The 24,141-nt window shown below is 37.2% G+C and overlaps 1 protein-coding gene across 1 annotated transcript in view; it reads right to left on the bottom strand.

Moving 5' to 3' along the window:
* The window catches only part of LOC145684692 (pancreatic triacylglycerol lipase-like), a 48,737-nt gene extending 35,356 nt beyond the window's left edge, over nucleotides 1-13,381 (bottom strand). Inside the window, exon 1 of the mRNA XM_081757073.1 lies at nucleotides 13,243-13,381. Coding sequence (XP_081613199.1) covers nucleotides 13,243-13,279 — 37 coding nt within the window. The 5' untranslated portion in view covers nucleotides 13,280-13,381. The remainder of the gene's footprint in view (nucleotides 1-13,242) is intronic.
* Nucleotides 13,382-24,141: the final 10,760 nt, after the last annotated feature.

Here is a 24,141-nt window from a genome sequence, read left to right on the forward strand (position 1 = left end):
TTCATTTCGTCTATCATACTTTATCGACCATTGTCAGTTCTGATTCAAGTCGGGCGTCATCAGTAACACCAAAACTAAGAGGAGTTGATAAGCGAAACTGGTGTTCCACATCAACTTGCGCGGATATCAACATGACAGGACTTTAGTTATTATAACAAAGGAAAAATTACATCGTTTAGTTATTTTTAAAAGAAGGAAATGTTTGAATTTTAAAAAAATCAAAACGGGGGAATAATTAACCCGGGAAATTTGGAAGGCCAAGAGGATGCTTTCTTTTTCTTGTATGAATAGAATAAAGGGTTAGATTCACTCCTAAATTTTTGTATCATATCACATAGGATTTATCGGTCTGCAATTCTTGCCATTATAACTTCAATTTATGCATAAATTAAAATATATTTAATTCTCAAACTCAGGTGGGCAATTGCCCACTTCCTTCCTTGTGTTGGGCATAGCCCCTCGAAACAAAATCCTAAATACGCCATTGGCTGTCTTCAACATTGGGAGGTGGGCACATTTGAGGCTTATTCTAGAGAAGGGAGATGAAACTCATATTACGGTAGATGAATCTGATCAACTGTTGTAAAGTATATTATATATTAGGCGATGTAGATGAAGTAGTAGTACATATCAGTATTAGAAAAAATACAAATCACTACCGTGAACACATCCTGAAATCTGAATACATGCATCTTTATAATTTGCATGTTTCTAATTAGGCATCCACAACGATCCACGTTAAAATTGTTTTATAATAATATAAATAATGACTTCACCAAAACTATGAAGAAAGAATATCAATTATGTATGACGCAACAATACTCTTTGAGCAAAGTGATGATAATTTCCATCAAGGACGCCGATTTCTCTGTAACTTTGGGGGGGGGGCATTCATAAAAAAATGCATGAAACAATACATATAACAAGAGAAAATACATATAAAAATACATATTGATAAAAATACAGAGGGTCCACGTGAGCTTTGGGGGGGGGCCTCCGACTTCCCAGGATCGGCCCCCTTGATCTCAATAACATTAAAGAAATCGTTTCAGAAATCTAACGCATGTCATATACTCTTTAGTTAACAGATGTAACCTTAAGATTCTGGAGAAAAATATTCCAGTAATTGAATTCTTTTCTTTGCTTACGAAGCATCCTCTCTCAAAAGAAAAATTGGGACACGCGGAAATACGTAGCAACAAACCATGGTTCGAACGAGCAGAAAAGAGAAAGCAAGCAAAATTACGTTGGCTACAAAATCCGAATGAAATAACCACACAAAATTTCGTAGACATCAGGCGGGAAACTTCCAAAACTTTTAGAACAAAGAAACGCAATTTTTTGAAAGCTAAAATTTAGGAACTTGAAGATAATAGTAAAAATAAAAACATTCTGGACATGTATAAAGGGATCAACGAATTTAAGAAAGGCTATCAACCTCGTGCTTATATTAAAGAAAGCTGATGGAACAGTTCTCACTGATACAGATAGTGTTGTAAAAAGATGGAAAGATTTCTTTAACGATTTGCTTAACACGCAGCAAAAACTAATGTGCGTGGAGAAAGGGAGATACACACCACAGAAACGTATATTCCAGAACCCAACCGAATAGAAGTAGAAATCGCTATAAAGAAATGAAAGAAACACAAATATTCGGGTGTAAACGAAATTCCGGCTGAGTTAATTTTAGCTGGAGGCGAAAAATTCTGGAACAAGATACACAAACTCATTCTCCTTATCTACAACAAGGAAGAATTGCCACAAGAGTGGAAAGAATCAATCATTGTTCCAATCCACAAGAAAGGCGACAAAACTGACTTATCGAGACATCTCTCTTCTGTCAACATCCTATAAAATCCTTTCAAACATTCTATTAGCAAGATTGACCCCATACGCAGATGAAATGATTGGAGATTATCAGTGTGGATTTAGACGAAATCGATCAACTATCGATCAAATATTTACCATTCGCCAAATACTCGAAAAGAAGTGGGAATACAATACCCCGGTACATCAACTATTTATTGATTTTAGAAAGGCTTACGACTCGGTTAGGAGAGAAACATTGTACAACGTTCTTACAGAATTTGGAATACCGAAAAAGCTAATTAGATCTATTAAGGCATGTTTAAATGAATCCCAAAGTAAAGTCCGGGTAGGAAAATTTTTGGCCACGAGCTTTCCCGTCGAGAATGGCCTGAAACAAGGAGATGCGTTGTCTCCATTATTATTTAATTTTGTGCTGGAATACGCTATAAGGAAAATCAAAGATAGCAACCAGGGCCTAGAATTGAACGGTATTCACCAGGTTATGGCATATGCTGATGTAAATTTAATAGGGGATCACAGGAGAATAATAGAAAGAAATGCAGAGATCTTATTAAACGCTTGCAGGGACATGGGTTTAGAATGCAGATAAAACTAAATACATGGAAGTGCGTCGGGACCGTAATACGATAAATTATGGATGCGTTAAAATATTAAATAATTATTTTGATAAAGTGGATACTTTCAAATATCTAGGATCAATGTTAACAGACGAAAATCATATTCACGAAGAAATTAAATGTCGACTAAAAGCAGGGAATTCGTGTTACTATTCGGTTCAAATCGCATGTCGTCGCAAATTCTGTCGAGGAATTTGAAGCCTAAAATATATAAAACTATAATCATACCTGTTGTTCTGTATGGTTGCGAAACATGGTCGCTTACTCTAAAGGAAGAACATAGACTGAAAGTATTTGAGAACAAGATCGTGAAACGAATATTCGGACCCAAGAGGAAAGGGAATGGAGAATGGCGGAACTTTATAACGAGGAACTACATAATTTATACGATTTACCAAACATTGTTAGGGTCATCAAGTCTAGGAGGCTTAGGTGGGCAGGTCATGTAGCCAGGATGGAAGAAAGTAGGATCGCTTTCAAAGTGTTAGCGGTAAGACCAATCGCAAAACGACCATTAGGAAGACCTAGGCGCAGATGGGAAGACAATATTAAGATGATCTCGCAAAAATAGGAAATAGGAATACAAAGTAAAAACTGGATCCAGTTGGCTAAGGATAGAAGTCAGTGAAGAGCTTTTGTGACCTTTTGTGTGCGGCATTGAACCTCCGGGTTCCATAGGCTATAGAGTTAGTTAGCTTACGAAGCATGAGTAGATGCCTAGGCTGATACTACAAATAGGTTAAATTCCCACTTACTGAAAAGATGGGTTCTACTGACAGTGGATAGTCTATATATTCTTCGTGTGCTCGGGCCTAGGGGAGAAAAGGAGAGAAGATTTCATATCAGGTTACGTCACGCACAGTCGCACGCCTTAATTTTTATTAAAAATGAAAAAGCCAAGAGAAACAAATTTCATCTCACTTTCCTTTGTGGCAATCGGACACATTCTGCAAAAAGCACTTTTCAAATCGGATTATTGGGAGAGCCTCCAATTCCAATGTTGGGGGGGGGGGACATGTATCCCCATTTTCCTGCAATTTGTGCCCGTACCTACAGCTGAGACAACTTGAGGAGAGGGGTATATCCTCCCCTGGCATCACAGGCGTGCGCAACGTGGGTGCCATGCGTGCCTTGGCACCCCCATTAGACAAACTTTTTTTATGTAGAATTATTACAAACTGAGAAAAGATTACGTGTGAATTATTTCCCGACTGCATGTGTGCCGTGCGTCGCCGACGCAGCGTCAGATGCAATGATGGTATCTTTTCTTAGGGGAAAGGGGGAGAGGACGACATTCCATATGGTGGTACTTTAGATCTGGCACCCACATTCCCAATGTCCTGCGCACGCTAGTGTCTGGCATTTATTGCAATTTGTGCCCAAGGAGTGGAAGTGGAATTAATACATATTGATGAGACTACTAAACGCACTACAGCACGAAGTTCAGTTTGAAATACTACAGATTACGATTCTTTTTTAAAAATGGAAAAGCCAAGATAAATCAATTTCATCTTACATTCCTTTGTGGCAGTCGGACACAAATCATCAAGCTATCCCAAAAAGCACTTTTTAAGTCAGATTATTGGGGGGACTGTCCCCCCCAGGTCCAACATTGGGGGACATGTCCCCCTCGTCCCCCCCGGGATTTGCGCCAGTGGTGTTGCGCATAACTTTGGAATACCTGGAGCAATTTCAACTAAACTTGATGACTTACAATCTGAAAAAAAAGTACTGTGTGAATAAGATACTTTTCGTACCCTAAGGTGGTAGGAAAGCGGTGACATGTTAAAATAATAGAAAACGACTGATATTAGTGCCGAATCCATAGTTTTCGTGGTCGCTGAGATGAATAGTGACACACCCGATGCCGTTTAAGTCCAATTTCAGCCCCTATCGCTATAAGAAGAAAGGGGTGAAAAATAAAATATCCAAAATGACTGAATTTACTGTAGTTTTCGATGTCGCTAAGGTGGTTGGCGACAATCCCGATAATATTTAAACCCAAGTTTAATGCGATGTCTATATTTCAAAATTCCTTAAACTTATATATATATATATATATATATATATATATATATATATATATATATATATATATATATATATATATATATATATATATATATATATATATATATATGTGTGTGTGTGTGTGTGTGTGTGTGTCTGTTCAAAAATTTTGTGGCCCCTTACCCTGAAACTCCAATATATTTCAGGCAAAGTTTTGTTGTACGCCTTATATCTGGAGAACTGCATCGATTTAATAGCCGTTCAAAAATTTTAAACTAAAACTTCTCGACATATTTCATATTTCAATCTAAAATTTTGTAGTACGCCTTATATCTGGAGAACTGCATATAGTGTAGACAAACTCAATCTGCCACTTAACTCAGTATGATATGCTTATTTCAAACAAAAAAAAAAAAAAAATCTCGATTTAGGGTCGTTCAAAAATGTTGTGGCCTCTGTTACAAAACTAATTATTGGCCAAGATTGCAATCTCTTGATGTATTTTCGTGGATCATTCCTAAAATTCTTGTTAACCTTATTAATTAATTATTTTTTTTAATTATTCTACTAATTTTTTACAACTTAAAATTTCAGTGACGCGCTGTTCGTCATGACTCCTTCTTTGGATTACTCTAATAGAATATATAAACTTTTCCTCCATCTGAATTGTTTTTTCATGAGTATCACTAAGTTGACTCAGGGAACTAGACTTCGACTTTTAATTTTGACTTCCTTGTTCTCACTGTCAGTGAGACCCCAGCTTTCATTTGTTGGGGGAGTAGGTATTTTTTGTATACCGAAAATAATAGTCCTATATAACTTGATCTATTTTATAACATGTCTGTGGGGACAGGCGATATCACCAGAGGATTGCTCGCCCCCTTTCCCTTCCTCTAGCGTCGTCACTGCTTATATCAAAAAATCCAGCAAAATTCGGATAACCTACAAGCTAATCATGATTTCAAGTTGCGCGATACAAAAACAACTTCACAGAAAACTAGTTTATATTTTATTTACTTTTCAATGACTATATTGCTGCTTTCATGCATGATACATCAATTCTTGCATGTCCTTGACCAACTTCGTTTAACAAATTAACTCTGTGAATGAGATAGCAAAATTTCCTGTTATCAGCAACATAAAAGAGAAATAAAGAAGAAAAAACTCTGTCATAAATAACATAGTGTTTGCACACTCATGCTATGGACTATGTTTATAGATATGAATGCGTAAACTACATTATATGGAGTAATGGTTATCAAACTTCCCGGTGACGTGGATCACCTGTTAATGGAAACCTGTTAATGCAAACCCTTATAATGGACGGTTGAAATGACAAATATGTAAAAGGAGAAAGTTACAATTGCCATTGTTGTAAATAATTTAAGGATGAGTAAAATCAACTTCTTGTTATTCATTAAGTAAATACGAAAAATTTAAAAAGGAAATAAAGAGGATTATTTTAAAGCTAAACTGAAAAATTGTGAAGTGAAACAAAATCGAAAGTTTGATATTTCTGATATATTAATGATGTTAATCCTGTTCAAAATATTCTGTTCATCCATTCTCCTTAAAAAGTCCTGTATATTTAACCGTAAGTGAAAGTAGTAATGGTGTAAAATAATAACTTTAACATTCAAGTAATATTGTATGTGAGTGTTTAACCAAAAGTGCAGTGCGGACGATAATATCCAGTGCCGGTGGGGTCCTAAACTTTAGGGATCCATCAAGTTACGAATTTCGGCTTTTTTTTGTTTTGTGGGAGGCGGCAAAAATCAGTTTCGATGCCACTGCAAAAATGGATATTTATTATTTATTTGTTCATTTTTCCGCCTTAGGAACTAAAGAACGAAATCGAGATGAGATTTTATACTGTCTCGGTTTTTGTCTCACCAGACAAATAGCAGTTTGAGTCTTGCATCTCGTCTCTAGTAAACCAAACCAAACCAAACCACTTGGCTTAACGGCCCGATTTGTGGGCCTGAGCCACTCCATGTCATCTGTTAGTACCCGGCTATTTGAGGCGATCGCAAAGCGTATTTATTGCTCACGCGTACTCTTGGAATACGCTGACCATGTATTTAAGTGTAGATAGCTAATCATAAACGCGAAAGTAATAAAATCGCTGAGAAAACGTCAGCTCGAGCGTATTTGGTGCGGGTCGGAACAATAGACCGGCTGCTGTTTAAAAGATTTCAAAAGGAAGGGGGAAAAAAAGGAAAGACTTGGAAGATGGTTTGTGTAGAGTATTGGAACTCTGCTATTACACACCTGGACCTGGCAAAAAGACCTGGAAACCCTGACTGGCTCACAGTATGATTTACACATCCGGTGAAAGTAAAATTACTGAATAGCCACTTTGGCCGCGTTCGCTACAGGGGGTAACACTTTCTCGACTAGCCTAGGACTTAACAGCAATTGGTTTCATTACGTCCAGCCTAGCGACGAACGCGTGCTCAGCGCACCGTGTCACCCTATTTCTCTAACCAGCATATCGTTCGCTTTCTAACCCTAGTGACTGTCACATCTTTTATTAATGTGACTCCACGACTCTGGATGTTCGTCGAAAATTCCCCGGGAAGTATCGGCCGGGAACAGAACCCAGAACCACGCGGACATGAATGCAATGTTCTAGCCACTAGACTACGATGTTTCTTATCTCGTCTCTAGTAGAAAATAATTATCTTGATCTCTGGTAGAGAATACTTGTTTCCATCTCGGTTTTGTCGCCGTCAACAGATGTAGGACGTGTATCCCTTCAGTTCTGAAAAGGAACATTAGTCTCGGTGCTGAAAAGGAACATTAATTTCTAATGAATTAACTTCAAGTTTAGGGGTCCCTCGTGGCTAACAGGTGAGCGCATGCGCTTTTGGTGTAGGAGACCCGATGAAAGCTCATGTGGTTTGGATCCCACATTAAGCTATAGGTCCGGATCTCATATAGCCGCGCTGCTGAAAGAAACGCTACACTAAAACGAAATCAGATAAGAAAAAAAAACTTTAAGTTTAATTGAATTAGTGTTATTGAATATCAAATACTAGATAACGCAGAATCACTTTTCATAACCTGTTTTCAAAATCGATTTTCGGTTTCCAGTTTTCAAAATTGATTTTCGGTTTTCAGTTTTCAAAACCGATTTCCGATTTCGGCTTTCTTTCTTCGCTGCGCAAACGTTACTTAATGTGAATGTTGACTGAAAGAATGAATAACAAACAGACATAGTACACTCGTATGTCTGAACATGTTTAATTTTTGATATAAAGTGGGTTTGATATGGTAGTGGAGTTCTACAACACACAAACAATTTACTTACATATGCACGATATGCTCCTTCCTTGCGTGAAAGGCGGCTATGAGGCTCACCTCCAGTGCGCGTGAACCGTGGTTTGAGTCCCGAGATTGGTACGTTCGGTACAGTCCGATAGTTCACCCAAGTCTTAGATCTCAGACATTGTTTTAGTATGACATGACTCATAGTATAAAAACTATATCCCTTTCAGCAGCGAAACTATGAGAAGCGTGAGCCTACAGCTTAATGTGGGATTCTAGAATTTCCGCTGAGAATCGAACCCAGGTCTCAGACTCGGAAGGCGCATACGCTAACCGCTTAGCTATGAGGGAGTTCAAAACTATAAATTGATGAAGTGAATTAATTTAGATTTGTTAATCACACCCTTTACAGACCCCTCGTAACGCGGAAGAATAACTTGTATACATCAAATTAAGAAAAATAAGGTAATACATTTTGTACTATACACTCATGTCCAAAATTATTGTCGCATGTCTATAAATATATTGTTCTATAATTTGATAACGAATTTGCCCGGTATTTCTTATAATGTTAGTATGTGTATAATCGGCAAAGGCATGTATCTGGCAAATTTCAAGTCAAAAGAGCAGTAAATAAGAACAATAAAACGAAAATAAAACTTTTTTTTGTCTATTTAGCAACATTTTGTTTTACTCATTCAATTTTTCGCATTTATAATTCTTTTCCTATGAAATTTACCACAATTATATATTTTCCGATTATACACATAGTATCAGTATTAAAAGTACCCTGCAAAATCATTATCAAATTATATTCGTACAAGAAGACAGTTATAGATATACGACAATAATTTTGGACATGCGTGTACATATAAATTTACAAAACATGACATTTTCAAGACGAAATGAGAAAAGTTTTTCCCAGAGAGTCGAGATGAAACGAGACTTTTACAAAAGTTACGAGATGATACTTGAAAATATTAGTTCTCGTCTCGTCTCACATCGTGGGCAACACCGGGGGCGCGGTTGCTCAGTGGTAGAGCGTTCACCTCCGGTGCTTAGGGTCCCTGGTTCGATCCCAGCCTGCGCCGTGTGGACTTTGTGATGGACAAACACCGTGCTCGTCGGTTTTCTCGGGGTTCTCCCGTTTCCTCCCACTTTCTTCATTTCACTCATTTCTCATTATCACCGTCTCCTTTAGCCTAACCGGCATTACCGTGGGACGTTAAAGATTTCATTTCATCGTGGGCAACACTATAATTAAGTAATAATTTAATTTTTTTTACACAGTTAATTTTGGAAAAATTAAATTCACCTTTTAAATTCTACAATTATGAAAATAAATTTATAATTGTAGGGAAATTTTGGCATCCACCTTGAAAATGTTACGAATCAGAGTGCCCCATTTTATTAGCATACAGGCATTTTATCTTAAACATTTAGGTAAATAAATAAATTTTAAACAAAGAAATATGTTAGAAGGCTACAGCTGTCGTCTCTGAGTGGGGCAACCAGAGTCATACTTGATGAAAATTACCATACTGTGTAGTAAAAGAGTTCGAGGATTCTAACACAGTAGTCCTAATTTTACTACAAATCTTTAGATTATATCTCAAATTGCAGTCCGTGTAGAGAGAAACACAGAGAGAATTTTAAAAGCACTTTTATTTGATAGTAAGAATGTTTATTAGAAATATTAATATGCATTTTATAAACCCGTTTTTATTCTTAAAATTTTGGCATCTTGGCACTTCTATATAATTTTCTAGTTTAATTTGGTGTTTCTTCACATGTCCATGATCTTCTCTATTCTATTCATACTCTTTTCCAATCTGAAAATTTCACCTCAATTTCAAAGGAAAGTCGGTAGAATCGCTTTATACGAACAAGAAAATCTATTTCTGTAGAATTCTTGAATTGTGTGAAAATAATAGTAAGCTTACGTGTTTGCTTTAACAAAATTAAGTTTCGGAACAGGTTGAATAGCATGCTCTTTGAGTAACTGAAATTATTAGTAGGCTTAAGAGGATAAAACATTTTGAATCTAAATCGAAAATTGTGTGTTGTTTCTCTTTCAATCGGATCACTTTCGATATAACAAGTAATCAGAGCTGGCATTTGATCTCCCCCCCCCCCCCATGAATGCGACCATCCAAGAGCAATCGTTCCACTATTTTACGTAGAACTTAACATCGCAAGGATTTGAGTAAAGTTTTTTTTCTTTTTTAGTATTTTTTTTTTTTTTTTTGTCATCATTCGATATCATCAGATCAAAATTTTCAAGACTGATTGGTCTCGTTTCGAATCGATTTCAGTCTCATCTCGAGTAAGTGTCTTGTTAGGAACCTTGATTTCATGGCTTCGTTTCAATGATAAACACGATCTTTTTTGTTTCCGTTTTACCTTTACTATTCTATTCCGATATGTTTGCTTGAGACACTCAATTGATTTCATGAAACATCTAGTCGCTATCAATTACCGTTTTTGTGTGGCGATTAACGTTGAAAGTGGAAGTACTAGTAAATTTGACCACTTCTGGCTTTAGTAAAGTAATAGCGGTGGAAATGGTAATCTTTCTTAAGATGTTGAATTGGTTAAAAAAAAAACGCTTGTCTCTATCCTTTTTTATATATAGTTTTTTATTCTATGGCTATTAAAATCGTAACAAGAATCGATTGATTTCTACCACTTTCAGTTTGAATAGCTGGTTAACGAAGGAGATGGAACCTGTCCTTGGGACATTGAATAAATCACAAAAGAACTCTTCTCGATGTATTTTGCCGATTTTGCTCTAGTATCTGTTGAAAGACAAACGAACGTATAGACAAGCCCATTCTATTTATATAGGGTGTTTGAAAACAACACCGACAACGTTTGGGAGGGGATTCCTAACACCAAGATAAGACAAAAAGTATAGACCAACCTGGGTGTACAAATGCTTCCTTTTGGAGTTATAGACTGTCTAAAACATGAAAAATGAACTTCAAAGGTCCATAGCTCCAAAACTATGGGACCTACCGTAGGTCTGGTCAAGACTTTACTTAGGAGCTAATATTTGCGGTATCCAAAAATGCATGTTTCAGAATCCTGCGGTACTTCCATAACAATTTTTATAGAGGGAGTTTGGCAACGGGCATATAATCCGGAGTACTCACCAACTACCTCTATAAATTGTTGCTGAAATACCACAGGATTCTGAAATATGGATATTTGGTTAGGGCACATACTAGTTCCTAAATAAAGTCTTGACTCGACTATGGTAGGTCCCATAGTTTTGGAGACATGTTCATATTTTCGGCAGCGTATAACTCCGAAAGGAAGCATTTGTGCATCCAGGTTGATCTATAGTTTTTATCTTATCTTGGTGTTAGGAATCACCTCCCAAACGTTGTTGGTGTTGTTTTGAAACACCCTGTATAATTCTTTCGACACTTATGCACAGCAAAGTTTGGAAATCTTATAAAGGTAAAATATTTATAAACGCTGAAACAAGTGTCTAATTTTAAATGAAAAGCTGAAATTCAAAATTGTGTCTCTAAATTAAGAAATTCCAAGATCTAGACATCAACTGAAACTCCCACCTTTTTTCTTCCACTCTACGTCAATTTTTTGTAAATGCTGTGACATGTATTTAATTATTTTAAGTGAAAAATCCAAATATAAAATTTCATGTCTCTAACCTTAATGGATTCAGAAATTTGGACACGTCATTCCCTGTCGCGTCGAATTAAAAAAAAAAATCATCTCTAAGGGGTAACTTATGAACAAATCCTATGGACTGATCAAAGTTCAAATTTCTATCTGACCTGGGCGTTGATCAGTTAGTCAGACTTCTTGTTTTATGTAGAGATTTTATTGCAACAACTTATTGCAGTATTCGAGTATGTAAAATTGTTAGTGAATGTTGCAGATTATTACATTACTTAATATTTTAGATTTGTTTGTTGCATCATTGTATTCCACAAATGATGAGAAAAATGATATTTTTACTGAATTGACCAGAATTCGCTAAATATACTAATTTGCAGTACACATTTAAATGAATGCAAGATCTGTAGGTCCCAGTTTTTACCTTCTAGATCTCTGACCCGCTGTGTACTTATTGTAGGCTTCACTATTGTATTTGGTTGGGGGGTTAGTGGTGTGGTCCCGTAATCCAGCTTGTATGGAGGCAGTGGTGGATCTAGAAGGTAAAACCGAGGGGCCAGCCAGAACCCAGACTTTGATAAGTATATCATGAGTTTACTATAAACTTTCAAAAGTATATAAATAATAAATTCAATTATTTTTGTCACTCAAAAAACTGGCCTATGCCCTCCCTAGCCCCGGCCCAGATCCGCCAATACATGGAGGAGAGATAATATAGAGGGGAACGACCTATACTGTGTGAGTTGAGGGGGGCGCGATGGCTCAGTGGTAGAGCGTTCAACTCCGGTGCTTGGGGTCCCTCGTTCGATCTCAGCTCGCACCGTGTGGACTTTGTGGTGGACAAAAATCGTGCTCGTGGGTTTACTCGGGATTTTCCCGTTTCCTCCCACTTATTTCGTTCCATCATTTCATTCATTTCTCATCTTCACCGTCTCCTTTAGCCTAACCGGCATATCCGTAGGACGTAAAACTTAAAGATTTCATTTCATTTCATTTGTGTGAGTTGATCCTGCATGACGGTCTCTGTGTATCCGTCAATTGTATCGGATTCAAGGCTCCTATAGTTCGTAGCACCTAATGATAGGTACAATCTTTTATAAGCTTGGTGTTGCATAAAGGACATAAAAAACAAAAAAAAGTCCTATTGTATTTCAGTTCGATTTCAAATTAAATGAAATGAAATCTTTAAGTGTTACTTCCCACGGTTATGCCGGCTAGGCTAAAGGAGACAGTGATGATGAGAAATGAACGAAATGATGGAATGAAGGAAGTGGGAGAACCCCGATAAACTCCCACACATGGTGTTTGCCCACCACAAAAGCTCACTTGGCGCGGACTGGAGTCGAACCAAGGACCCCCTGCACCAGAGATGAACGCTCTACCATTGAGAACACAAATTTAAGGTGGACAATATCACCTCAGTGAGCTTTCTCTGCGTCCCAGAAATATTTTCATTTCTCTCAGTTTCCCACAAATTCTTTTCAAAATCATTTAATTGTGTTTATTCGTTTCTATTAGCCTACAGGATATAAACAACGAAATGTTGATCTCAACGGGACAATACTGACATATTTTTCCAGTTGCACTGATTTTCGTTTTGGCTAAACCAGATTTGCGTGAAATATCTGACATAGCTCTTATAAAAAGCTTGGCAACTTCGTGACATTTTTTCCCATTTTATTACAATATTATTACTTAATTAGAATCTTCGACAAGAAAAAAAATGGAAGCACGTATAGAAGCATCAATATATTCTTCCTTCACCTTGAACCAGAGAAAAGTTGCGTAATCTAAACAGGCAATTGCCCTAATCAACACGAAGCTTGCATTGAAAGAAGGTAAAAATTCCAGTGAGGCGGTCACTTACCTCTTAACGCAGCTAGTAGCAATGTTAGAAGCAGCATTTTACATACAGACACTGGCTCATCTTTTTCGTTGGCATTGAAATTTAAACCCAAAAGGATTTCTAACGGAACTTGAACTCTTCAACACAAAGCTAAAGGAGGAGGTGGTGTTTAGGTGAGCATTTACGTCATCCAATGATTGTGTTGGTCAGGTCTTACAGTACCGGTTAGTGGTGGGCACTCCAAAAAAAATTGTGTCACGGAAGACGTGAGGGACGGACACAATGTGAATGTGAACTGTAAATGCAATGAAATTAAAAAAAAAAAAATGTTAATCATGCACTTTATGTATCAAGGGAAAATGATGGCTTTGACCTTGAAATTTTGGAAAAATTATTTGTGTTCTATATATTTACTATAACAATATTTTCTTATAGAAATCACGTGATCTTATCACATGAGTTTGGCTGCTCTAGAATGCATAATTTCTCATAAGCAATGGACCGTAGATTTGATTCCCAGCACCCTGTCTTTATTTCAAAGTGAGAGGGAATTTCGCGCTTTCTTTGAAGTGAATTCGTGATCTGAGAAAGTACACCGGCACGTTTATGCAACCAAGTTTGAATATTTACAGTCTGTTTTACAATTAGAAAGAAAGAAAGAAAGAAAGAAAGAAAACTCTTCCGTGTGCATAATTCCTACATTGAATTCTTGATACTGATACTTCCTTCTTACAGTAGGAACGCAGACAGAATTCCATACACATAATCACTGAATAAAACTTACTTCTTTAGTAAAACTTGCCTCCCCTCTGGTCAAGTAGCTAGCGCGCATGCTTTTGGTGTACGGGGGACCCAGGTTCGATTACCGGTGGGAGAGCTTCGAAATTTGAATATATTACATCATGATGGTTCGGATTCCATCTTAAACTTGTAGGTCTACGTCTCATATAGCCTTGGTGCTGCAAAGGAAATTAAACTCCAATCCAAACAAACAACCAAATTTACTTCTGCAGTCTGTTTGAACAGTTTTAATGTTACTACTGGAACTTAAAGCTCCTCTCTAAGGCTATCCCAACTTTTTATTTATTTATTTGTTTGCTTGTTTATTATTTTAGTGAATAACTGAAAAGACAAATGAGGAACATTAATACGAATATAGAAAGTTAGCCAGATACAGGGTGTCCCAAAAGTCACCGAACCCGATGTTTAAGACCGTATAACTAAAAAAAAAAAAAAAAAAAATGAGAAGGAACGCTCTTAGAAACAGAAATATTGAGAAAATTTAAACCCATGCATGATTTAATAATAAACATTAAAAATGTTGCCAGAGTCGGAAAAAAAATTGCAAACCAATTATGCTGAATCACAGGAGCCATACTCGCAAAATTTTTCAACATTTCTCAATACTACCAAACAATCTGGATTACCATATATTGAATTTGACAGAAAAAGTACGTTGATGAAGCCTTACAAACATTGCACACGTGTATTATTGAGCTATTCACAAATCCTTGTTTTTACAATAATATAAACCACGCTGGCAACACTACTGCTGTCAAGTGTCACTGACAGATGGGTTTGACCTCTAGCTAGTACACTAAGGCACTTTTAATGGAAAAGAAGAAAGTTGATTTTTTAATGAAATAGGTATAAACTATAACCGTTTGGAAACCTTTTCTTACGGACCAGAAATTTGAATGAGTTGTTTCTGACGTCATAGTTGTTAGCCAGCCACATTTCTACTCTATAGGAAAGCTCTTGAAAATAATTATTAGTTCATGTAAAACATTTTGTAGATACTACCTGGCATACTTTTTACGTTTCTAATATTCTTCATTGTCTTTTTAAATTCACTAAAATTGAAAGAAGTGAGCTTAAGAGCCCGATATACTAAAAATAATACAAAATTTACCATTTCTTCTTTTGCTTGTTTTTCATAAGTGAAAGGAGATAATGAAATGCAACTTACCGCAATCATAGATAATGTTATTCTACAACAGAAAATATAAACCTGAAGAATTTTCAATGTTGCCATCCATAGAAATTCCAGTGTTGCCAGAATAATAATTTCCCAAAAATCTAAGTTAAGGCAGCGACTAGAGGAACGAACTCAACTGCATTTGATTATGTATCATGTTGTTTTGGTATTCTGTAAACTACTTTTAAAATAACATTATAATTTAATTTTAATAACTGCATGCTAAAACTCTTTTGTTTATTACAAACTAAATACAACTATTATTTAAAAAGTAGTTCACAGGATTTCAAGGCAACATGGTATGTAATCAAATGCAGTTGAGTTCGTTTCTCTAGTCGGTGCCTTAACTTAGATTCTGGGGGAAATGTTATTCTGGCAACACTGTAATTTCTATGGATAGCAACACTGAAAATTCTTCAGGTTCATATTTTCTGTTTCAGAATAACATTATCTATGATTGTAGTAAGTTGCATTTCATTATATTCTTTTACTTATGAAAAACAAGCAAAAGAAAAATGGTAATTTTTTGTATTATTTTTAGTATGTCAGGATCTTAACCAGGAGTTATAATTTGTAATGGCAGTAAGTGTTAGATTTATAGAATAATGATGAAAAATAGTTGTAATTATCAGATAACTTTGTTTTTGGAATGGAGTGATTGAACCTCCCATATCTCAAAGGAATGTGCCAACCAAAAGGAGTGTGCCAACCAAAAGGAGTGTGCCATGATGTACGAAACGTTAAACCCTAAGAAAACTAACAATACAAAAAAAGGGGGATAGAACGTGGCTATAAATGATTCTATTTTTATATCTTGTTTCAATTCGGTGTAAAAGTTTATCTAGTTCAGGTTAATGCTGTTAAAATTCGAATAATCCATAATGTTGTAAAAAAAAAAAACCTCGAATAATGGATTCTTCGATCATTAGAATAAATTTCGATAATTGTTAGATTAGTTATTCAGATAATTAATAATTATTCCGATAACGGATTTTGTTCCAAGAATCCACTATTCGAACTTCATTAGAATAACGGAATATTCGAATTTTAACAGCACTAATCCGAACTATATGAGTTCTAACAGCGAATTCTGATAACAAATACATCTTCGAATATCGAAATTGAATAATTGGGTATTCGGATCTCATGTCACTCTATAGGTGCTCTTCTCGTATAGCATTGGTGGTGAAACAGAGCAGAAAACTTAAAAAGATCCAACTCACAACTCCCTCACATTCGATTGGAATTAGAAATTATTTCAACGAAGATGTCCGAAAATATAGTACTGTTTCCTGGATTCGAACAGGGGCGTCATTTGAGGAGGGCAAGGTTCAATCGCTCCTTCTGAGTTTGAGAAACGCATGCTTTTTAATAAATTGATTAATAAAAATAATGAAACTCCTATGTCGGTGGACAATTTTGCCTTCTCCCTGGGAAATGACGCTACTGAGTTCGAACTCTCCACAACTTGAACAACTTCGAATCCGAACGAAAAATTCGAGCGAATTTTGTCCCGAAATTCGAATGCTGTTTTGGAATCCGAAAGCCCATCACGCTGTTCGAGTGTGTTTGTGCATACATTTTCCCAGTGCTCGGGCTCATGTTTATTAAAATAGATATTACTTTTCCCTTAAATTCAAGTGTATTTACTCTTAAAATAATTAATTGTGTTTCTATTATGGGTTTCTTGTAATTTAAACAGGATTAACTTCAGATTTCAAGGTATTATATATTTGCTTATATACATAAACATTTCAGAAAACCCAGCCACCGCCAAGTGAACTTTGTGGTGGACAAACACCGTGTGCGTGGGTTTTCTCGGGGTTCTCCCGTTTCCTCCCACTTTCTTCATTCCACCATTTCATTCATTAGTCATCATCACCGTCTCCTTTAGCCTAACCGGCATAACCGTGGGACGTAAAACAAAGATTTCATTTCATTTCATTTCAGAAAAGACTACATTTCTCGATCCGTAATTGTCCATCGCTAATGCATTTTTTTAAAATTTATGTTTACTGGATTTCAGACTTCAGAATAAAATTGGACATGGAAGCCACTGCTAGTTTAAGGACAAAAATGAAAAGTATTCTGGAACATTGAAAATCCTGAAAGATTTCATAATATGAATTTCTAAATAGGTACGAAATATGTTAGGTGTTTATCTACCAATCAGATCACCCGGCAGTGACACCAATTTCTGTATAACTTATAGGAGGATTCATTCAGGTTTTTCACGTCATCTAACAACTTCATACCATAAACGTCGCCAACACCTATTGGTCCACTTGCCGGTAAATTTCGATCGTCGACACTGGCGCAAATCCCAGGGGGGGGATAAGGGGGACATGTCCCCTCCAATCTTGAAACGGGATGGGACTGCCCCCCAATAATCCGATTTGAAATGTGTTTTTTGGGGGAGAAATGTGATGATTTGTGTGCGATTGTCACAAAGGAAAGTTAGATGAAATTGATGTTCCCTAGAATAAGCCTCAAATCTGCCCGCCTCCCAATATTGAAGACAACTCTGCTCCCCTGATTCTCCACAGCATTCTTTTTAAACTTCATAAATATTTTGAACATGGCTAAAAAAATAAAAGAAAAAAAGAAAAAGATTATGGGAACAGACTTACTCCCCCCCCCCCCCAATGTTGAAGACAGATTTGCGTCGCTGATCGTCTAAATAGCTACGCTTCCAAAGATTGCCGCTGGTGTGCCACTGGCGGCAGGGTTTCGTAGAATCGAAACAGATATCTAGTGTGGGGGTGTTGAAGTTACCACCGCGTAGCAGCGAGAACTTCATTTTGGTCCGCTCTACTTCAATTCGTCGCAGAGAATCGCGAAGGGACCAAAAAAAACTCTCACCAGTCATGTGCATGCACTTATTATTATATATTATTTATTCCTGAAGAATTGTTCCTAAAGTGAACTCCAGAGGTCAAGAATAACCTCTGCCTCTACATCGTGAAGTGAAAAACCTTGAGATAAGTGCGTATAAAAGTATGAATTTAGATGGCAACTGTTGCCAATCATTAGAAAGTGAATATGGGAGAACTATAAAATAAAGTAAATAAACGTTCGTCATTTTGTTATAAAATTACAGGTGAACGCCTTTTATCTGATCTCAAACGGTTATCGTAAGATATACACAGCTAAAAGAGCACTCTAATTGACCAAATTAAAAAGAAATCAACGATTTATCCCTCTACAAGAGAGGTTTTCTTCATCATCTCTGTGGCGAAGTCGAAAGAACACGCGCCTAGTAATCGTGAAGTTGATGGTTCGCGCCCACCCGGGATACTTTTTTCAAGTGTTTTTTGATTCACCTTAATGTAAACAGATCATACATATAAGCGATTTAACATATTTTGGGGGAGTAATTTTGTAATTCATTGGCGTTTTGTCGCGTCTCTGCCGCTGGTGGTATAGTTTTCAAAATGGTATTGGGGCGACCGTGGATCGTCGCTGCGGAGCCGCCAATTTTTGACGAGATGTCGCTAGTTGACCATCGGTGGTCCACCGACATTTACGGCATGGGGAAGATACCAATGAAGATTCTATTACAACTGCGTAGGCCCAAGTAAATTTCATGGGAGCCTGGGCACATCGGCCCTCAGGATCGGTGGTCATGCTGACCCATGGGGTCTCTCGTTCTATTCTTGTTTATAAGTGGTTTAGTACAGTATGGCCAGAAGGTCCCTTTAGACCCGAACTAAATGCATTAACAATGTAAAATATTAAGTTAGGGACCTTTCATCCCGATCATTGATATGGCCGCAGTGTTCCTCACGTAAATTGCTATGTTACTGCCCGAGCGGAGGAAGGAGAATAAAGTCTTTGTATTGACTAGTTCATTGTTTCACTTTTCTGTGTTTGATAAACAACAATGGCAGATACCAGTGACTTCACCTTGGAGGAGCACTAGTGGCAAGTGTGTGAGGCCATGAACGGAAGCACAACAAAAATATGCCACAGGTGATGGATAGGTTTCGTGAACAGTTCGGTAAGGACATACCAAGTCCTCAGATTGTGATCACGTGGGAGAAGAAAACTTTTAGACTGGGTAGTGTTTTGGATGCCTCTCGTTCTGGTTGTTCATCAACCCGAAAGGGAACATGCACAGAAATTAGTGCGTTAGTAACATGTTCACGCTAGAAGTCGACCAGCAAGCGTTCTGTAGAACTTGGAATGGCAAGAAGCACAATGCAGCTACTCATGAAAATGGACTTAGGCCTGCCCGTATTTTGGCTAATAGCCATCAAAGAACTAACCGATGATGAGGATCTGGAGGCGTATCAAGCTTTGCAGGGATAATGAAGGTGCATATACGGATGTGGTAGCAGCGATACCACATTAACCACTCTTCTCCAATATCTTTGGAAATTCCTATCAGGAATTTCGGCAGGTGGCAAGAGTGAATACCAAAGGGTATTTAAGGAAGGAACAGGATGTGGACTCTCTCTCTCTCTTTTTTTTTTTTTTTTTTTTGGCCATCAAACGGAAGAACCGAAAAGGAGAAAAAAGTCTACCCATGGAAGCACAACACTTTCCCAGTGGATAAAATGCATCGAATGTAACTTGGAATAGTGTACTATTGAATTATTGAATGATGTGAGCAATTGTGGGCGTTGTGCCATTATACGATATCATTGTGGCTGAAGAGGGTGTTGGACCATCGCGAGTTGGCTGAGGGACTGAGATAAGTAAACAGAAAATAATAATACCATTCTAATTATACCTCTGTACAGTCTGTATGAGGTCATCCTTTGTAACTAATCAATTTTAATATGCATTACAAGCTAACATGTTTACCTTTCCTTTTTCTTGAAATCACTTTACTGACACCATGCATCACATGTGTTACTGTAGCTACGTGCACCCTCAAATTTCTTCTTGGGCAAATGTGATGGTGACATTATCGTTTTGGACAAATAACTGCAAATATTAGGTCTAATAATATAGGAATGAAGTAAGTGTAAGTGTAAGGAACTTTATGGACACCCGTAGTTTACGTAGGCTTCCGTCAAATGGATAAATTTAACTATGGAAACCTGGAGGTTAACAGCGGCCGAAGCGTCGTACTGACCAGATCACCTCCTCTATGTAAGAGGTAACGAAAATTTGAGACCTTACATGTCCCTAGCAATACAGAAAATGGTAGCGGTAGGCTACGCTGCTTCAGTATGTACGTTCCGAGAAGATGGAAGAATTACTTACACGTTTCTATGTTAACCGTTTCTTTAATTCTGTCGATTTTTCTAATTCGTAGCTCCAAGTTTCTTTACTGGAATCTTCACGTCAATTCACAGCATTTTGTTCCAAGGGGAACTTCTACATTATGCATAAAATGGATTGGGTGCTTTAAATAGTTGCTTTCAGAAAGTACTGAAATCTGATTTATTGACATATATAGTGAGATACATTGGCGATCTATGTCTTACTGATAGAGATGCTGAAGAACTTTTACTTAATTTAGACGTGCTGTTAGAAAGACTAAAGCTTTCAGGCATGGCACTTAACTTGTCGAAATGTTCACGTTTTGTTACAGAAACAAAATTTTTGGGATTTATAATTTCAATAATGTGCTTTCGCAAGGATCCGAAGAATGTGCAGACCATCACCAATTTGCCCTCTCCAGCAAACATAAAGGAGCTCAAGCATACTTTAGGAATTTCTTCTCACTACCGGAAGTTCATTGACAAATTTTCCATCATACCTTCACCATTGTTCCAGTTATTGAAAGCTTGATGCAAGTGACAATGGACACATGAACATTATCTTCGTTTTCGACTCTCAAGAAGGAAGCTATCAAGGACGTGATGTTATTCTTTCCTGAGTTTTCTTACGTTTCTATGTATACTTTGATGCAAATCCACGGGCAATTGGAGCTGTCCTTTATCAATATAATGAGTAGGAAAAGCGTGTAATAGAATACGTAAGTCGAATGCTATCAGATTGTGAATCTCACTATACAATTACTGAACTTGAGTGTCTTAGTATAGCATATGCTGTTAAAAAAAATGGGAAATGTATTTAGGTCAGTCATTTGCCATTAGATGTGATCATAAGAGTCTTGTCTATCTGCAGAAGATATGCCATTACAATAAAAAGTTCTTACGCTGGTCCCTACAGTTACAGCGCTTTGACTACAAAATTGAATTTATTCCTGGATCAGAGAATAAAAGTTCTAATGATTTGACGCGTGTTTTACCGTCCCCTGAGCACAAAGTTGTGCGTACTCAGGCATCGCATACTTTGCGTGTAGATATAGTTGATATTTCAGTACAGGAATTCGCAAAACAACAACGGTTATATCCACAGTTCTCTTTGGTTATTTAGTATCTAGAAAGATACTTTAATGATGATAGTCAAATTAACAATTCTGGCATTATTTTCCCACCTAGCAGTAGAAAATTGAATAGAGAAAAATAGATTTCAAATTCATCTAATCTTATTCAAAAAACATTGCATAAACGTTACTCAACCAATCTTTTCAGCTTCGTTCTTGTTAGCTCTCACAGAACTTCATCTAAATATTGATCTGAGTGCTAATATAAAGAAAAATTTTGGTATTCATTTATTAGAGGAAAATTCTGAGATGAGTTGTAAGACTGGGAAAGAAAACTCATAATGGCGGATTTGCTCAGAAAGCAAATACTGAGACGTAGAGTTGATTGATTCAATGAGGACGTTAGCAAGAAGCAAATTTATAGAAACTTACGATCTGATCTTAGGCAGCACCGCATTAATAAGTTTGTGGACAACCGGATTTCCAATTTTTTGAATTATATCGGGGACCATACATTTATACGAGACCAGTAGGACAAAAGGCATTTGAACTTCGAGATCCATTGCTCGGAAAGTCGATTACTATTCATTCAATTAAGAATCTAAAATTAATGGCTGCTAACTCCACAGACTAAAGCAATTTGGTTGGAAATTGCTATTTTGTCATCTCAGTGAAGAGGATACTAACAAATTAAAAGAACAACTCAAGATAACGGATGCCACTGTAGATGATGCACCTTCCTGTTCTCCTTTGTTCTAGATTTTTCCAAATATTTTAGCCCTGAATCCACACAAAAATGACACTCGCAGGAGTCGCCCGAATCTGTAAGTAGTGCACCTCAAAAGAAAATGACGAATATTTATTAGTGTTAAAAACTACAATAAGTCGCAATTAGTATCCTTTGAAGATTCCTGATTGCGTGTTTGAACTGTAGTCCCTTCCTAAGTGGATTTCCGGCATGAACTATGTATGAGCCTGTTAAAAAAGGAAAAACCCTTCAATAGGCCATAACCCTATTAAGGAAGCTAATAACTATCTTACATTTTATTTACCCTTTGCGTGTGTACCTGACTCAGTACCAGGGGTGGATCCAGAGAGGGGCGATCGGGGCGATCGCCCCCCCCCCCACAAGAGGAAACTTTCTTATTTTATATATAAATAAACCCATCCATAACAAGTTTGGAGCTCTTAAAAGTAGCAGTATTACCGCCGACCGCCCCCCCCCCCAGAAGTCCGTCCTGGATCCGCCCCTGCTCAGTACATCAACTGGAAGTACTTTGCAACTGTAATTGTGTTTGCAAGAATGAATATGTACGAAACTGGTTCCTGAAATATTCCTTCTACAAAACAAAAAAATGTGAATGTATACGTAAAAGACCCTCGAAATGTTTTCTACTGAAAACAGTCACAAGACACTAAACGAATAAGGCAGTGGACTCATAAAAGTAGAACTACTTAATAGTTCTTATTCATATTTGCTTACAAGTGTTATTGGTGACTAGTTTCTTAATTTTTATATGTTCCTGCGTATTTCAGTATAACTGTGGGAACTTTGTCATCAGCACTCATGAATTCGTAACCATCCACTCTTACCGGAGCATCATATGTAGTAGGCTGCACCATTACATTAGCCACCCTTTCTGATTTTTTGGAAGTTCCTATCGCGCATTGCTTCAGGTGGCAGTAGGGAATTCCTGAAGGTGTTCAAGCAAAGAACAAGGTATGGACTCTTTCTTTCTTTTGTCAATCACAAGGAAGAACCAAAGAGAAGAAGGAAGTTATCCATGGAAGCATACTATTTTTCCAGTGGATGAAATGCATCGAATGTAATTTGGAATAGTGTACTATTGAATTATTGAATGATGTGATGAATTGTGGATATTGTACCATTATATATCATTGTGGCTGAAGAGGGCGTTGGACTATCGCGAGTTGGCTGAAGGACTGAGGTACAGTAAATAACAGAAAATAATCATTCCATTCTAATCATACCTATCGGTACAGCCTGTATGTGAGGTCATCCTTAGTAACTAATCAATTTTAATACGAGTATACGTTAGAATGTAACGCTTTTACCCTTCTTTTTAAAACCACGTTACTGACACCATGCGCTACATGTGTTACCGTGGCTATGTGCACCCTCACATTTGCTCTTTCAAATGCAAGGATGACACGGAAGTTTTGGACAAATAACTTCAAGTATTATTATTATAGAAATGAAATAAGTGTAGGTGTAAAGGGACTTTCTGGGCACCCTGTAGATTTACCCAGGCTTCAGCCAAATTGATAATTGGGGAAACCTGGAGGATAACAGCAGCCGAAGTATCGTGCTGACCAGATCACCTTCTTTGTGAGAGAAGTAATGAAAATTTGAAGCCTTATTTTACACTGTTCATGGCCCTAGCCGTATAGGAACCGGCACCGGTAGGCTACCTAACTGTCAACGGTGCCATACGTCGTAAGTAGCCGCTATCCCAAACAATTGCCAACGTAGTCCCTACGAAAGAAGTAAAATTGTGATTGTACGACGACTAAACTGTTGGATAAATGTCGGCAAATATTTTATTGGCCCACATACACTTTGAACTACGTTGAACCAAACATTTTTTAACTTTATTTTTGTAATTCTCAATTTCAGAGCCAGCTCCTGAAGAAA

Source organism: Thermobia domestica, chromosome 5 (genome assembly GCF_964235325.1).
Source record: "Thermobia domestica chromosome 5, izTheDome1.hap1.1, whole genome shotgun sequence".
Lineage (NCBI taxonomy): Eukaryota > Metazoa > Arthropoda > Insecta > Zygentoma > Lepismatidae > Thermobia > Thermobia domestica.